Below are 17,916 nucleotides of genomic sequence, written 5' to 3' on the forward strand. Positions count from 1 at the left end.
TAATATGTTTTAGCCGTTTTCAATATCAATTTCCTATGTTTCCATAAATTGAGAGGGTGGGGGCTCGTTTTCGTCTTCTCTGTACTTGCATGATGTAACATAGCAAATCTGCATCATTTGTGAAGAATAAATGTATGTAAAATGAGCTTAGTGTAACACATAGTGTTAATGTATACGATGACACCTCATGTTTAGACCTCGTTAATACAAAAAAACAACACAACTAGTATGTAAATTGAGCTTAGTGCAACACAATGTTAATATAACGATAATAATTCATGTTTAGACCTCGTTGATACAGAAAAACAGGACCACTCTAGTTGAAGGCATGAAAACATATGGAATATGAAGTATGAGATTCAAGCAAAAAATTCCATTAGCCTCACGTATTTCCACTTCACGAAATTCTTGGACGAGAGCACAGTAACAACACATTAAATGTGAAAGAAAATCATCTATGATGCCTCCCTAAAAAGAAGAAAAAATAATCAGCAGGGTGTCTATATTTTGACTTCATTTTAACACCAGTTTATACATGGAGATGCTCGTCCATCATTCAAATCATATCAAGGATTCAACATGACGAACAAAAGGAACATTCAGAAGTATTTATTCATCTATTTCTGCATGGTGAGGATTTTTCTTTCTGCCTGAATGGCTTGTGAAAAGTATTTTGCTAGTCTATGTATCATTTTTGGGATATTACATTTGTGATCTTATTCTAATTTTTAAACTAATATTTAGATGTGCGAGATAGGATATTTACCGTGATGTTTAGCTTTTGCCGAAGTTCCTTTCTGATGCAGTAAGTGTAACAACAATAGGACAATATCAACGAGTAAGCCATTAATTCATTACAAGCCTCTGTCGAAGCTGCATCCAAATGGTGTCGATTGTGAATAAGCATCAAAGGAAAAATGGCATGTGGATACTGTAAGAAATACATTCCACATAGTTACTTTTCCTACAGAATAGTCTTGAACTACGTTAACCACAAACTTAAGTACCCAAAATTCATGCAATTATCCTTTTTTTCCTAGGTGGTGATAACAAACAAAAAACTTCTGCTACCATGATTATTGCATTATGTCAAATGTCTAATGTAAAATAGTAAAATGTTGAAAATACTTTTTTTTAAAAGTTGAGGGTAAGGGAAGGGGGAATGGGAGGGGATTACAAAGTGGGGAATCGAACCTCACCAGCAAGATGGGAGTTTAGGTAGTAAACCGACTAAGCTACTCCCCCAAAAAATGTTAGAAATACAACACTTTCACGTATTTATTTTAATCCTATAACATGTCCACAAATCAGGCACAAAGTCTTACATCAATTACGTAAATGTTTTTCAAATAGCTTTATCGGCTTAAAGTACTGTGTTCTTTTGAAAATTAGATTGCCCTTGGGAACAACAAAGAAACACAATCTAAATAGGTGGCTATGCTAATGTAAAGATGGATTTCCCAGTTCTCTGACATCTTGTAAATATTAATTAGTCAAATTAACAACAAAACAAAGTATATATGCTCTTGCAGTGTACAAGACTTCAACTGCTAGTTATGAATCTAATATAGTATATTACTACTTTGACCATTCTATTCATTTCTGGTAAATAAAGAAAAGAAGATTGACACCGATCAACAGAAAGGGACTATATTTATATTACTTGTGACAGGACAAGAATGTTTCTGGCTTGTATGTGATGTGTTGAGAATGATGCGAGTACCGTTGTTATAATAGGAAGGTTTATTACTATAGAATGCAGATTGTAATCCGAGAATGCCAAAGCATATGAGTGATATATTATTGATTTGATTTACTATGTGTGATTGTTTTTTACTGAACCCGTATAATTGTGATAATTGAGGTGATTATTTGTCATAGTGGCATTTGATTTATTGAGATGTTGCATCATCTCCTTATTTGATATCATATTGTGCACATGCATTGACATGAGATTGTGTATGAGTAAAGGTCTAACACGTGAAGATCGTCCATGTTGAGACCAAGTATTGATTATTTTAGCATGTGGAGATCGTTCGTGCGATAGAAAAGTGATGATTATGATTTGGGCACGTGGAGATCGTCCGTGCGAAATTTATTTGATTATGATACTGCGTTGAGATCGTCCACACAGACACGTGGAGATCGTCCGTGTCAGTATGTGGACCTCGCGAGTCCCCCATGGGTTATGAACTCTCGATGTATTTTCGAGGAGTATCGTGTATATACGGTTGAGAGAGAAATTGATATTCTAAGGCATATCATTTCATGGTATCATATTGCATTACATCCCATTACTTTCTTCATTTTTGATGATTATATGTTTTACTGGTGGTTGGAAAGTACTTGATATTTGATTACCTCTATTTGACGAACTTGATCTTGTGTATTGCTGATATTGTGAGTGACTTTTTGTGAAAGTTGTAATTGTTGGATATTGAGTTTGTAGTTGAGGATGTGCAAGTTTGTTGAAATGATTTTTTATAAGCTGGGTGCTATGAAAACTATGAACTGTCAGGTTGGGCTGAATTTTATGGAGGTTGTAGTTGTGGAGGTTCGATTGGTGTGTAAGGAGTATTCGTATTTTATCCCCTTAGCTTGTGTTTAGAAGTTTACTTGCTGGGTAAAGTGTGGCTTGGTACTCACCTCTTGCTACTACAATTTTTTTTTCCGTAGGTTACTAGCCCGGACTTTGTGATATTTTCTCTTCTCCTTGTCTGAGGCTTCTTGTGGAGAATTGTGAGATAGCTGCTTGTTATCTAAGTAGACCTTCTTAATCCTATTTATGATCTTGTTCTATTAGAAAAATAATGTCATTTGAGACTATTATATATATATATATATATATATTATGAAATTAAGTAAATGATTTTCCAAGTGAAAGTAACAGAAACAAATTTCATAAATGTCATATTAATTCTGTCTTTTTCATCCTCCAACACACTTCATTTCACCGTTATTTTTCTACATGAATTACATAATATTTGTAATAATGCTAGATAATAATTAACCCTGAAATTAGTCAAAATATACCAAACTAACTTGTACATGATAATTATACGATTGGATAAAAAGAAAAAAAAACTCCTATCTATCGAACAATTTGGTCAGAATAGGGTGATAATGAATGGAAATTGTTTAGTTTGTTTATTTGTTAATTCAAGTTATTTTATAATTGAGTTAATATGCAATCAGATTGATTCGTGAAAAAAATTATCTAAATATTTCTAAAATATATATATAGAGAGAAAATCCGCTCATTTGACACTTATATCGCATTACTAAAAATTGAGGCCATTTTCATTTGATGTCCATGTCAGTATTAGGCAATTATAGAGAGAAGTGAAAGAATGTGTTTGGATTGACTAAAAAATAGGTTTTAAATAGAAAATAAAAAGGTCAAAATTAAATGACTTTTAAGTCAAAAAATAAAAAGTAGGTGGAAACTTATTTTGAGTTTTAACTTATCTTGAGTTATTTTTAACTCTGCCAAACATTTCTTAACTTATTTTAAATCTTTTTTTTAAAACTTATTTTAAGTTGTTTTATATTTATCAAATATTTTTTGAAGTCAAAACTGACTTAAAAGTAGGTTTAACCAATTTTTAAGTCAATCTAAACCCCCTCGAAAAAAAATAATTTGGGCTTTTAAATTGTTATGTTACCAAACATTCTTCTTGGACTGATTTACCCCAATATTTCTTTCATGTGCCACCATTTATATTTGGGCCACTCACACAAATATTCATATTTTGTTGGGTTGGTCTTTAATTTTTTAATAAATAGTTATAATTTGGATTGAGGTATGAGAGAGACGATAGAGATCGAGAAAAATAGAGTAGATAGATAAGTGAGATCGAGAGAGAAGAGAGAAGCGACTAGAGTGTATTTGAGATACAACAGACGATAGAGATCGAGAAAGATAAAGTAGATAGATAAGTGAGATCGAGAGAGAAGAGAGAAGCGACTAGAGTGTATTTGAGATACAACTTATATCTCAATTGAAACTAAAATACAAAATCTTCTCTTTTCTCGATCTATCTTTCTTTCAAATCTCGTTTGTCGTTCTCCTCTCTGTCCCAAACCGTAGATAGATATTGTACGTATCAATATACACAATAATGACACAATGTTTGAATATTGTATCACCCTGATATAAATATACATATACAATTTTTTTATAATAATAGTTGTATCATTTTTTTGATACACAATTACAGTTTGATAATAGTTGTATCATTTTTTATTGATCTTACAATTTTTTTTCTATGATATATATAAATACAATTTGTATAAATTGAAGAAGATACACTTTGATGATAGGTGTATAAGTTTTTCTAATACATAAATACAATCCAAGGAGTTGATACATATTTTCACCTAGTGATGCAAACATTGAAGAACAAAATAAAAATGTGAAATGAAAAAAATTGATATATTTACATTATTTTGATAAATAAGAAAAACAAATCAATAATTAACAACTACCCATGCTAAATAAAATGGATCATCATTAATAGCTCAATTAAATAATCTAGCTTAATATATCTAGATTTAAATAATTATTTTCAATTATATTAGCCACAATATTTATTTGGACTATTATCTCAATTTTAATGTAGTCTAAATAATTGTATGGATTTAAATGCTCACAATCTTAACCACAGTTTGACTAGCAAGTAAGCCTGTTTTGAATCTTAGTAATACTTTTTTTTTTATTTTTTAGTTTCAATAACATTATATTTAATATAATTTTATAAATAACATTTAAATATATATATATATATATATATATATATATATATACACACACACACACACTGATTTTATCCTTTTAACTCTTTACGATAGATTCTTAAATAGGGTTGCATATTAGTCCGTTCGAATCGATTTTGAAGATTATTGATTCAACTTATAATTATTTATCGATTTATAGACATGCAAAATATTATAGATACATTAAGATATTGTCTTATCGGTTGTTAATTGTCATCGATTTAACCATTAAGATTTTACATTAGAAAAAATGGAAATAACTTAGAAATAAGGTAAGAGACCAAATGAATGAGTTTGACAAATTGTATCTTGCTCAAAAGCAAACATTGTTATATTGTAGAATAACCGAGAGTTTAAGACAACCAAGAAATAAAAGTATGAAACTCTAAATGAAGAAATTTATATACCGAATTGTATAAATACAATTATTTCATTGTCTTATCGGTTATTAATTGTCATCTATTTAACCATTAAGATTTTACATTTAAAAAAAATGAAAATAACTTAGAAATAAGGTAATAAACCAAATGAATGAGTTTGACAAATTGTATCTTGCTCAAAAGCAAACATTGTTATATTGTAGAATAACCGATAGTTTAACACAACCAAGAAATAAAAGTATGAAACTAAATAACGAAGAAATTGATATACCAAATTGTATAAATACAATTATTTTATTTACTTAGTTTAATCCAATTATACATATAAAAAAAAAACTCAAACCGTTAAAGATTAATAATAAAAAAATAAATACCACAAAATCACAATTCATCATCAATATATCAAAAATAATTTTTCGATTCAATTTTAAACATAAAAAGTGAACGGCTTGGGCTTGAATTTTGAAGTACATACGACAAATTTCTCAATTTAAAAGGATCATAAATTATATTTGAGAAATTAAATTTATTTCATGTACTCCTAAAATAATGTATCAAGAACAATAAGTGTGATGGAGCGTTGGACTATCATCTTTTGTGTGATTGAAATAATTTTTTCATGTTTTCATAAAATATTATAACAAGAATTCAAAATTTAAAAATTTTAAACTATGAATTTTTAATTATAACAAAACTATTTTATCGGACTTATAAACAAAATCTAAAACTTATAGAAGTTCTTAGGAATTAAAAAATGTCTTAAATTTATCATCTTATTTTTTTTCCAGATTATAGATCGAATTCAAAGTAGGGTTCGAGTTTTAAATATAAAGTCGATTCTTTTTTTATAAAAATGCTTTGATTTCAAAAAAGAATTGTTAATCTTAAATTTAAATTAATCAAACTTTAAACAAATTTGAAACATATCGAATAAAAATAATAAATAATAATAAGAGAATCCAAGGAAAAAGAAGTTGTACAAGACTAGTCTTTGTCCTTTTAATATCCCCTTTTTTTACATAGGATTCTTTCATATTTAAATAGAATCTAATTAAAATATTTTTAAATCGTTTAAAGCTAACAAATTATTTTTTTTTATTTTTCCAACTTTTCAAAAAAATATCTCACATATTTTTTTTAAAAAATAAAATAAAATCTTATCAACATATTTTGTTAATGGTGATTAACGAATGTGAAAATATTTTCTTATCGATATATCTCATTTAAAAATACTACGTATGATCAATGAAATTTTATATACTAAAATAATATAACTTGTTTGACGGGATAATCACATTAATATAATTATTCTAAAATTAAGTATGAGATTGTTTATCCCACATTTAATTATAAATATCATCAAAAATATTTTATTCCACTAATTATATAAAATGATGAATCAACAATTCCACGTAAAAGACAAGATATTCTTGTTTACATCTGGCATATCAAAAAATTTAAATTTTACAATCAAATAAATATATAATTCTTTCACCTTTAATCGTAATATCATATTATAATTTCATATCAAAACATAATATAAATATATATATATTTTCTTATATTTTCCTCCGTTAATAATTTTAAAAATACAGATAATTGTCAAATCAAATTTTCCCTCCCAAGTTCTTTTTTTTAAAAAAAATATATTTTGAAAAAGACAGATAATATTTTTTATTTTTTTAAAAAAAATCAGAAAAATAATAAATACTAAAATTTTAATTAGAATCCAATTTTGCCGCCATCTACGCCACCCACGTCAGATACCGACCTCGGATTCCTACTTGAGCCCTTAAAGTACTGTCAGCACAACCAATTAAAACTTGCCACGTCAGCTATAATATATTTATCGTACCCCACTTCCCAAGAGTCCACAATGTGGGCCCAATTTTTATTATTATTTTTTAAATATTTTAGAATAAAAGTATTTACTTTGGTCCCTCAATTATGAATGAATTATGATCATGATCCTTATGATATATGAATTATTACATTTTACTTCTCAATTAACTAAAATATGAGGTTTTATTCCTTTATATAAGTAGTACCGAAGTTAGTAGGTGTTTGATCATAAATTTTGAGAGAGAGTTTTAGGTTTATTAGGCCCATTTGATGATAATGTCATACATTTTATTGATATAGGGTGAGTTGAATTGAGACTCGTATATGAGTATTGTCTGATATGAATATATCATTGACTTTAAAGTTAAGTTCTACAAATTAGTGTATACGCCGATATTATTGTATGAGACACAGTTATGACCAGTTTAAAACATAGACGCTCAAACGATCAATGTAGTAGTTATAAGGACGATTCTATAAATGTATAAGCATATCTTGATGGATATAATTAAGAAAAATAAATTATTTGGAGTAGAGCGGGAGAGACCTTTGCGATGGACAAGACAAGATAAACAACAAGAATGACAAGATTTGGCCATGTAAAAAAAAACATATGGATGCGCGTAATACAAAAGATATGAACTCCTACGAGAGATAAAATGGGATGAAGGGAATCTAATGTGTGGTGATTAACACACGAGGACATGATATAGTTTTAGTTTAGTAAGGATATCATCCTATATATGAAGATATAGAGTTTGAGTTATAATCGAAGGTCTGTCGATAACCGAATGATGTCACACGTCACGTTAGAGAAGGAGGAGATTCACTATGTACTACTTGTTATTTTATCATGTCAATTATATTCTTTTCTTGCGACTCAACATCAAAATTTGTTACTCTGCGATGTAAAATTATATGTGAATACGTTATTATTAATTTATTTAACCATATATATTGCAAATAATTTTCGTTTTATTTGGAATTCATTAATATTCCAAGGACTAAAAGTACTAATTATTATTATATTATATGGTAACAGTTATTAAAAAATTTGGCGGGCATTTACAACAAATTCAAATATTTTATTTTATTTTTAACCAAAACCCTAGATATTAGAATCTCCCTCATTTCGCTTCCCTCCTCTTCCCTCTCTCCATTTTTGCTAGGGTTTTCGCTTCTCTCTGCTTATCGGTTCGATTTTTTGCTTCATTTCAGGTTCGCCATTTTCCTTCTCTATATCTTTGTTGTTTAATTTTGTTTTTTGATGACGTTCTTATCTTTTTTTTCCAATTTTTGTGAATTTTTTTGGGTTCATGGAGGTTCTGATTTGCTTTTTTTGCATTTATGTATCGTGTAAAATAGTTCCTTGAGCGGAGGATTAATTGAAAACAGTTTCTTAGCGGTGTAAGGTAAGTTTTGCGTACATTTTAGCTTCTCTAGACCCCATTTTGTGTGATTATACTGTGGATATGTTGTTGTAGTGTTGTGGAATTGATCTTAACTAATTTAGTACTGAAGAGGAATTTTTGTTGTTTCTGTATATAACTGTTTTTGTCTAGTTTGTGTTTCAACATTTTTTTTCATGGAGGTTTTGGTTTAGATTGTTGCTATTTTGTTGAAAGGTGGATGATTTATATGGTTGATCTTAACTAGTTTAGGATCTAGTTTTTTTTTTGGGTTTTGCTTGTAGCTATATATATTAGTCATTGTTTAAAAGTAGTGTATTTTTGGAGGATCTAACGTGGATGCGGGTTCATTTTTGGGTAGTTGTAGCAATTAGAATATTTTCTAACTAGTTCCAGATTTGAATGTATTAGTGCGGATGATTTTTTGGAGTTGTTTGTTTACGTTGGTGGCCTGTTTGCAATTGCTATATGCTAAAGTAATTGTATGCTCTATTGTGTTTAGCTGTGAATTTATTTTATCTTGATCCTGTTTTTGGATTGGATTTTCTATTTCATCCAGATCCTGTTACGTAACTCTGAAGATGTTAGTTATGTCATCCATTTTTTGTGGTTTCTGAAGTTAATGTTTTGTGTTGTTAATTTGTTTATTAAAAGTTGGAATCTTTCCTGTTTTTGATGGGTATGACTTGGAACTTTTTAACTTTTCAGGTCAATGTTGAGGAGTAGTCAGAGTTAATTCGGTCTTGATTTGATAAATAAGCAAAATTTATTAAAGTAGAAACTTCAAGAAATTAGGTGATGATTTGGTTAAACTGATTGGAAACAAAAAAGTAAATCAGAATAATATGGGTAAAGTGTCACCCAAAGATGGTCAATCCAAGACTCCAAAACAGAAAAGGCGGACAAAGAGTACAAAGGGAAAATATTTGAAACCAGGTGCTTTGGCTCAGCTCCGTTACACTAAGGCATCAGCTGCTAAATCTTGTACGGATCTTGGGAAGAAAAGGGTGGCTGTAATAACTTCAGATGAAACAAACAATCAAGCAGCACTTAAAAATAGTGTTGTTGAGGGAAGTCCCATATTTTTATCACCCGTGAAGTTTTGTTATGGTTCTGTGAATACGCCCATTGATATATCTAAGCAGAATAAATTGCAAATGACACCAAAGACACCTGGTGCATTTGAGTGCACATCAGAGTCGAGGCTCGAGTCTCTTCCAATGGATTTACTGGTATAGAGAGTTCCATTCCTTTTGCTTTCATTTTATTGTTGATCATATGCTATACTGATGCATCAAATGTCCCGATTAATATCATTTTGCACACTGTATGTTTTGAACTGTGGATGTTGGATCTTGTGTCAACACTTGGAAAAAAAATATGAGAACCATGGTGGTTAACAATCTGGTATTGTTCTTATGTCAATTTCATCTGAAGTTTTGATATATGGAAAATATTATATATAGCATTTGTAGTATTGTTTTTTTTTTAAAAAAAAATTTCCTTGGAAAGCCTTTGTGAATTGAAGCCACATAAATTTGTCTCATCCAGAACATCATATCAGTTGGATCTGTTTTAATACTCCTTATTTGTTGATGATTGTCATCCTTTCATAACAGCAGGAATCCTTATCATGCTTGTATTTTAGTATCTATCCTCACTTTTTTTTTCACCTGTTTACCCCTCCTGTTCTCCCTGGTCAGCATCATGTAGAAGACCTGCTTACTTTAAGGTCAGATTTTGTAAGTTACTCAAATTTAGAAAAACCAATAGTATGCAGTGCTTATGAAAAAAGAAAGTAATTATTAGAATAGAAAACAGTTAGAAAGACTGGTTTATCAGCTGAAAATAGCTTATCTTTGAATGGTATGGTATATATGTTTCAAAGACCAACCAGCGTTGTGAAACATGAAATATTTGCTGATATGTCTGCTTTTCTTTATGTTCTCTGCATTCACTGAGAAAATGAATAGAAGATCTGCAGGGCATGGGTCTTACTGTTGCCCTGTGAGTGTTATGCTTGGTGGTGTGATTTAGGAAACTAATCTTTTATGTATTTGTGTTTGCTCCTTTTAATTATCTGAGCTGAAAAGCTAATAGATTTTTTACTTTCTGATTGAGGTCAAACTACTGTGCCATTTACACCATGACCAACTTAAAGCAGTTTTCCATGTCTCTCAGAAGATCAGGAAGGCAGTGAGTCTCTTATCTGTCTCTGTGTTCATCTCTTTTTAAGAAATGGGTTATGTGTTGGACCCTAATCAATGGATCAAATTCAATAGGTAATTCAGGCAAGGCTTTTCCATTTCAATTATACTACTCCGGATAGAACGCGGCAGGAGATGTTAAGAACCATGACTCCTACCCCCACTGATCACTGGCCATTTGTAAGGTAATGTTTCATCTCTCATCTCTATAACCCATCTTGATGGCTATAGACATATCTGTTGAATTTTCTCATATGCCTGTCACTTGCAGCAAAGAAAACGGAAAAGGTGCATGGATCAACACTCCTCACACTCCTAAGGCTCCAAAACATGGTCCACGTCCTTCACCCCGTCTCAAGTTCCCAGAGATGAGGCACATTGCAGCTGTTCTTTTTCAAGAGTCTACTATCCCTAAAAGATACATGGTTCCATCTGTTATACCAACGTCCCTATGCAAGTCGTTGGGTTCTAATAGAGTTCTATTCTATGAGGATGAATTATGCCAGGCTGTTGCTCAGAATAAACTCCGTTGATTTCCAGTGTTCTGATATATGTATAGTAGAAAACTATCTCGTTTTCGTCTTTGGTAGCATATGGACAGGATGCAGTTTTTGTAATATTACCCCAGGGCGCTCGTTGAAGGTGGTTAAAGATTACTAGGTTTAGATAGATTTGAATGTTTTTGCGAATAATATATGGAGAGACTTGGCTTGTGTATAGTTCTCTATAAGTTCTATTTATTGGGGTTTGGGTGTTGCTTCTTGCTTGTTTTAAGTGTTTGTTACTGCAGTAAATGAAATTTACAAGAAAAAATCGAAGTCTCTGCCTTTATATCTGAAACTGAAAAGAGTATTGAATAGAGGGTATTCGGAGTCAGTACCTCAGATGGTTATTTAACTATGTACTCTTTTCTTAAAAAGTCACTCAACTTTCAATTTTCACTTAAAACTCAGTCAACTATTCACTTTTTTCTCCGAAAGTCATTTAACTTTGAATTTTAATTCAAAATTTACTCTTTCCTCAAAGAGTGACTCAATCTGTTAAATTATTTTTTAATTAAAAATTGTTGATATTAATTATTTATATAACAAACCAAAAATTTTAAAAAATAAATTAAACCATTTAATGATCCACCCACCTAACTCGACCCATTAAAAAATATGATATGACCCATTTTATTTTGTCTTTAATCCTAATTTAAGGTTTAAAGAGAGGAATTAATTTAGGATTAAAGATAAAATAAAATGGGTCATATCATATTTTTTAATGGGTCGGGTTAGGTGGATGGATCACTAAATGGTTTAATTAATTTTTTAAAATTTTTGGTTTGTTATATAAATAATTAATATCAACAATTTTTAATTAAAAAATAATTTAACAGATTGAGTGACTTTTGAATTTTTAACCAAACTAAGCCATTATATAAAACAATTTACCAAAATAATATATTTTTCTAAAATTTTACAAAATTAGTATAAACGTATTTCACGGTAACGTTTTAGGATATATTTTATTTTTTAAAAACTAACAGCATTAGGTTGATATACGTTACTGTAAGTAATGTTTTACTCCTAAAACATTATTTTCAGTAACGTTTTACTCCTAAAACGTTACTATGAGTAACGTTTTAGGAGTAAAATGTTACTGTGAGTAACGTATATCAATCTGACGCTATCAACTTTTAAAAAAAATATATATCCTAAAACGTTACTGTGGAATATGTTTATACTAGTTTTGTAAAATTTTAGAAAAACATATTATTTTGGTGAATGACTTTATATAATGGCTTAGTTTGGTCAAAACCTCGTGACTTTTTGAGAAAAGAGTGGATAGTTGAGTGACTTTTGAGTTAAAATTCAAAGTTGAGTGACTTTCTGAGAAAGAAAGCAATAGTTGAGTGACTTTTAAGTAAAAATTGAAAGTTGAGTGACTTTCTGAGAGAAGAGTGCATAGTTGAGTGACCATCTGATGTATTAACTCAGGGTATTCCACATTTGTAGAGAACTCTATCAATGTTATAACGAGTTATAACAGCATAACCAATGTATCCCATAAGTAAAATAAGTCGAGAGTGGTGCGTATGCAATTTTATTTTTATTTTTGTGAAAGTAAATTAGTTGTTTCCAATGTTATCAATGAGTTTTTGTAATCAAATATTTATCTATTATGAGTTTATTGATTGTATATAAACATGAGTGTGTAATTGTCACTATCATCTACTACATTTATCAGCCTCCATCATATTTGTTTAATCATCATTATCGATCGACAAATATTTTTTCAAACTTTTTTTTTTTTATTAATATAATATTTTAATACACCTATTTTTAGGTCTTAACTTTAATACTGAAACTAATATTTAAATCTATAATTAAATTTAAGCATCTTACAATAAGAATATGTAATGAGAATTTTAAACAAATAAACCAAGGACAAATTTGGGTGTCAAATGACCCGACCCTACCCGACCCGACCCATGCTTCTTACTGGCAGTTGCAAGGAAGTAATGTCACAAAACTGAAGTCAAAATACCAAACAGAGCCCAGAAAAGCTCGTCGACTTTGCGAATTCACCGAGAAATCGATCGGAGAACACTATGACCCCTAACGGAGTTGAAGATGAAGATAAATTTCTAGCTTCTGGAGTCGCCGGCATTCAACAGAACGCCTTTCACATGCATCGCGCTCTTGTATTTTCACAAAACCCCCAATTTTTTTTTCAATATTTACATGTATTTTTAGGTTTCCAGGCACCTAAATTTTGAGTTTCTGTATGAATTGTGTAGGACTCAAATAATCTGAAAGATGCACTCAAATATTCAGCTCAGATGCTGTCGGAGCTCCGAACTTCAAGGCTATCACCTCACAAATACTACGAGCTATGTGTGTACTTTTTCATTTGATCTGATCTTAATTATTGCCCACTTAATAAATTTTTACTTAATTTCAATTCTTTAAGTTCCTTAACCTCAGTATGAGAACTGTTTTGCTGTTCCTTTGCTTTTTTAAATTTAAAATTTTAGTTAGGTAGGGGAGTGTTGTCTCATTTCCTAAAAGAATAGATTGTTGCATTGTATCTGTTTTTTTTTACCAGTAGTAGTAGCATTTGTCGCGTATTTGGCCTATCTTACAACCTTTTAGTAGCTTCGGTTATTGCATTTGATCTTGGTACGTTATGTTGTGGTTCCTTATTATTCCGTGTCTTCTTTACTACTGTATTGTTCTGTTAGTTGTTCTGTTAGTTGCTTTGTTAGTTGCTTTGATGTTCGTTTCTTGAGCCGAGGGTCTTCCTGAAACAGCCTCTCTACCTCCTCGAGGTATGGTAAGGTTTACGTGCACACTACCCTCCCTAGACCCCGCTTGTTGTAGTTGTTGTTTTTGTATTGTTGATATGCTGAAAAAAGAATTTCAACAATTTAAAAGCATTTGATAGGACAGTGTTGTAGTTGTTTTATTCGACTGTTTCTAATTTTTGAAATCTTTTAAATGTTTAAATGCTCATTGTTTTATTAGATATGCGGGCTTTTGATGAATTGAGAAAGCTAGAAATGTTCTTCAAGGAGGAGACAAAGCGGGGTTGCTCAATTGTTGAGTTGTATGAACTCGTGCAGCACGCTGGCAACATTTTGCCTAGACTGTAAGTTGTTGTGATGATCCAACTGTATCTTCCTCTTTAACTCCATTTTCTGCAAGCTTTACCGTAATGTCCTTGAGCGAGTAATTTCATGTATGCGGATTGGCTTAAAGATTTGCAGTCTGTATCGATTTTGTATGTTTCCAGAGAGTAGTACTTTGGACTTCAATTATTAGGGACAATCTTTTTTAGTAATGTAATGAGATTAAAGACTCAAATCAAATATAGAGAACTATCAATCATGGCTGAAAGCCAGAAAGAGAAAACATTGTACTTCCTGGGTGAGAAAATTAGAAAATCTACACTTGAGAAAGCACAGACAAAAAATTAGAGAAAATCAGAAAATGGATTTAGTGAGAAATTATTTGGCTTATACTTATCTTTGATGGAGAATCCACAAATATAAGTAGAAAGAACAACCAGTGTAACAGAGATGACTTTTCCTTTACATGCAGTGAAGTATTAGGACCAGTTGCATTTGGCATTGCTTTCAAGTTACTTTTTTCATGCTAATCTTACTGTTCTTCGCTTAATTACTTACCGATGATGTCAAAGGCACACCTGAGCCCTGATGCAAGGTGCAAAACATGTTGAGCTCTTCGCTTCGCTTTATGGTTGCTTTAGTGTCATCATTAAGGTTTTAAGGGCCACTGAGTGCAATCTTGAAGATGTGACACTAAACCATTCATATTACACTTTATCATAATTTTTTTTAATTGCTTCATCCATATGTTTGTTATTCATGCTTATGATTACTAATCTTGGACTACACATACAGATTTCACTTTCTCTCCATTTGCGCCTTTTTCATTAAAGCCAACACTTTATTTGCGGTTGACACCCGAAAAGACTAGAGTGTTTTTTGTGCTTTTGGCTTTTAATGACACTGCTACTTGCAGACATCTGTTCTCAGATTCAGCCTTCCTTTAGCCTTGGTTGGATGTTCCTTTCTTAGTTGCGCGGACTTTTCACTTTTGATGCTGCAACCGTGTCGGATTCTCCAAAAATACACTGCTTTTGGCAAATCCGACACGCACCCATTGACATTTTTGAATAGTCCGACCAACATAGGACTTCCTTTATGACTCACACAATGCAAGTTTTGCTGCTTTAGCAGTTTGGTTAATGGAGATCAATGCTAGAACTTGCAATATAGTTTATTCAAACTGGAAAATTTCCAATATTTTCTGGAATTATTTGGAAAGCACTGCTATTTTAAGTAGTTATTAATATATATCTAGAGAACTGGTGATGCTGTGGCAAACAGGAGTGCAGATTATGCTCAGACTAATTTAGGATGGGTAGTTGGAGAGGAGTTCAGGAAGTTAGTAGGATAGCTAAAGACATGTAGGTACTCAGGGATGCTGAGAGATAAAATATTGTTACTAAGATTTCCACTGCTATATTAGTTGCTACTTTTATTCAAAGATCAAGATAAAAATGCGGATGGTGGAAAGTTAGTAATGTGCTTCATTTCGTTGGTTCTTTGTTCTTTTATTGTTTAACCTATGTTAAAGAGATGCTCTATTTATTATCTTGCTGCTTTCAAGCTTGTCTTTAGTTTCGTTCTCTATTATTTTCTATACACTTCACAATCGTATTCTACTTTCTAAAGTTCATACCCCTGCTCTTGTTCCCCAGGTATCTACTTTGCACAGTGGGGTCTGTGTACATCAAATCCAAGGAGGCTCCCGCCAAGGATATCCTTAAAGACCTGGTTGAAATGTGCCGTGGTATACAACATCCTTTACGTGGACTCTTTCTGAGGAGTTACCTTTCCCAAGTTAGCAAGGATAAATTGCCTGATATAGGTTCCGAGTATGAAGGGTAAGGGTGTTACTCAGCTCCATGGTGTGAAACCATCATTTAGTTACAAGAATTATGTGTCAGTTTCCAAGTTTGTTGGGTTTCCTTAGCAATGTTCTAGCTTCTAAATATAAGTGCTTAATAGAGAAAAATACTACGATGAAGTGTCATCCTGAATGCTTAAACCACTGACATGACTCAAACTGATTAGCAGACCAGCAGTGTATCTATGTTTTATTTTGAATATTTGAATAGAATGCTGGAGTAGCAGATTATGTTGTTCATGTAATCTGTTTTATGGTTGTCTTACTGCCAATTGATTAGTTGAGGGTTTCCTCAACTTCGTAAATGTAGTTTGATCTTGACACTGAGGAAAGAAAAAAGAAAAAAAGAAAAAGAGACTAACTTACCTTCATTGAAGCTTCTTTCATGTTTAGCATCACCTGTAATGTGAACATCATCGTTTTATACACTAATATCTTGTTCCCTTCCACAGAGATGCAGATACTGTTGTGGATGCTGTAGAGTTTGTACTCCAAAATTTCACGGAAATGAACAAACTCTGGGTTAGAATGCAACATCAGGTTAGTTGAAACATCTGTGGATGCTATAACATGCTCTCATGCCTTGACATGCATAGTACCACAATGCTTGCATGTCATGAAGGTAAATGTAAATCATGAGGGCATAATTTGTGGTCATGCAGGAGTTTTAATGCTTGTGAATGATTCATACTCTTTGCTGATCATGAGTTGAGGCTAGCATCGGGCTTTCTCATCTGCAGGGACCTGCTCTGGAAAAGATGAAACGCGAAAAAGAAAGGAGCGAGCTTCGTGATCTCGTATGAGCCGTTACTTCATCATGTTTACTAGCAATCAAGTAAGCCGTGGATGTGTACACTCATGCGAAGCTTTTCCTCTTTGCTTTTATTTTTGGTAGGTCGGGAAAAATCTGCATGTTCTCAGTCAAATTGAGGGTATTGACCTTGAGATGTACAAAGAGACGGTGCTTCCAAGAATTTTAGAGCAGGTGATTTTTCTAGTAATTTAGTGTCCATCTGATAACTTCTGCAGTTTGTTTAAACACAAAATGTGAACCATTTCTTTTGGTCTCAAAATGTGTATCTCATGATTATGCTTAGGTTGTCAACTGTAAAGATGAGATTGCTCAGGGCTATTTGATGGATTGCATAATTCAAGTCTTCCCTGATGAATATCACTTACAAACTCTTGAAACCTTATTGGGTGCTTGTCCCCAGCTTCAGGTGTGTTTTATCGTTGGTTCATAAAACAAGCTTCTAGTCAAATAGATCACTTAAGCAATGAAGGAAAATTGTCATGCCTGGCAGGATGCCAGGAGTTTGAGATTTGTTTGCTATCTGCAACAGTGTAATATACAATTTTTTCAAACGAAAGATTTGGTCTGGTGACTTGTGATGAGTCTAGTTTTTTTATGTCATTTAATGTTAGGTTGACAACCCACTCTATTAGGTACTGAAGTTTGTTTTTAAAAAAGGTATACTGAAGTTCAGTATCTTTGTCATCAGCCTTCCATAAGATCTTAGAATTTTTTTTTGTCTTTGTTGATAAATTCATGCTGGTGATATGAATTTGTTCCAGTTGTTAGAACTGTCTCTTTGACCGTTCTAGATAACCGCTAATTAATGCTTAACTTCTATTGGAATTAAACTTCCGAGCACTATTTCCCTTGTCATTTTCTTTTTCAGCCATCTGTTGATATCAAAATGGTGCTTGCTCGGCTGATGGAAAGGCTCTCGAACTATGCTGCTTTAAGTACAGATGTAAGAAACACATAAAATAATTTTTGTGGAATCAGATTTTGTATATGTAGTTTCTAAATCAT

At 31.7% G+C, this 17,916-nt stretch overlaps 2 protein-coding genes across 5 annotated transcripts in view; both read left to right on the forward strand.

Annotated features, from left to right (window-relative positions):
- The window catches only part of LOC101243768 (vacuolar protein sorting-associated protein 35A-like), a 30,717-nt gene that overhangs the window by 7,886 nt on the left and 4,915 nt on the right, over window positions 1–17,916 (forward strand). The window contains exons 2-10 of one of the 3 annotated variants that reach the window (XM_069296272.1): window positions 13,108–13,303; window positions 13,400–13,496; window positions 14,127–14,250; window positions 15,889–16,074; window positions 16,550–16,637; window positions 16,838–16,894; window positions 16,993–17,082; window positions 17,195–17,317; window positions 17,780–17,854. In XM_069296272.1, coding sequence (XP_069152373.1) covers window positions 13,211–13,303; window positions 13,400–13,496; window positions 14,127–14,250; window positions 15,889–16,074; window positions 16,550–16,637; window positions 16,838–16,894; window positions 16,993–17,082; window positions 17,195–17,317; window positions 17,780–17,854 — 933 coding nt within the window. In that variant the 5' untranslated portion in view covers window positions 13,108–13,210. Of the gene's footprint in view, window positions 1–13,044; window positions 13,304–13,399; window positions 13,497–14,126; window positions 14,251–15,888; window positions 16,075–16,549; window positions 16,638–16,759; window positions 16,895–16,992; window positions 17,083–17,194; window positions 17,318–17,779; window positions 17,855–17,916 lie in introns of those variants that run through there. The other 2 variants (XM_004234479.5, XM_026029811.2) reach the window with 2 other exon arrangements.
- LOC101268742 (F-box protein At4g35930) lies at window positions 8,055–11,427 on the forward strand. 2 transcript variants are annotated; one of them, XM_004234478.5, is made up of 6 exons: window positions 8,055–8,216; window positions 8,364–8,410; window positions 9,116–9,639; window positions 10,529–10,603; window positions 10,690–10,799; window positions 10,886–11,427. In XM_004234478.5, exons 3-6 carry the CDS (start codon window positions 9,253–9,255, stop codon window positions 11,145–11,147), a joined length of 834 nt encoding a protein of 277 aa, XP_004234526.1. In that variant the 5' UTR covers window positions 8,055–8,216; window positions 8,364–8,410; window positions 9,116–9,252; the 3' UTR covers window positions 11,148–11,427. The 2 variants fall into 2 exon arrangements, with proteins under 2 accessions (XP_004234526.1, XP_010317689.1); XM_010319387.4 differs by lacking the exon at window positions 8,364–8,410 and having other exon boundaries at window positions 8,071–8,216.

This window comes from Solanum lycopersicum, chromosome 3, assembly GCF_036512215.1.
Source record: "Solanum lycopersicum chromosome 3, SLM_r2.1".
NCBI classification, from domain to species: domain Eukaryota; kingdom Viridiplantae; phylum Streptophyta; class Magnoliopsida; order Solanales; family Solanaceae; genus Solanum; species Solanum lycopersicum.

Coding starts and splice junctions, on each gene's coding strand:
- LOC101268742 (XM_004234478.5), top strand. CDS start 9,253: ATGGGTAAAGTGTCACCCAAAGATGGTCAATCCAAGACTCCAAAACAG. Junction 9,640..10,528: donor CTCTTCCAATGGATTTACTG/GTATAGAGAGTT, acceptor TTTCTGATTGAG/GTCAAACTACTGTGCCATTT. Junction 10,604..10,689: donor CTCAGAAGATCAGGAAGGCA/GTGAGTCTCTTA, acceptor CAAATTCAATAG/GTAATTCAGGCAAGGCTTTT.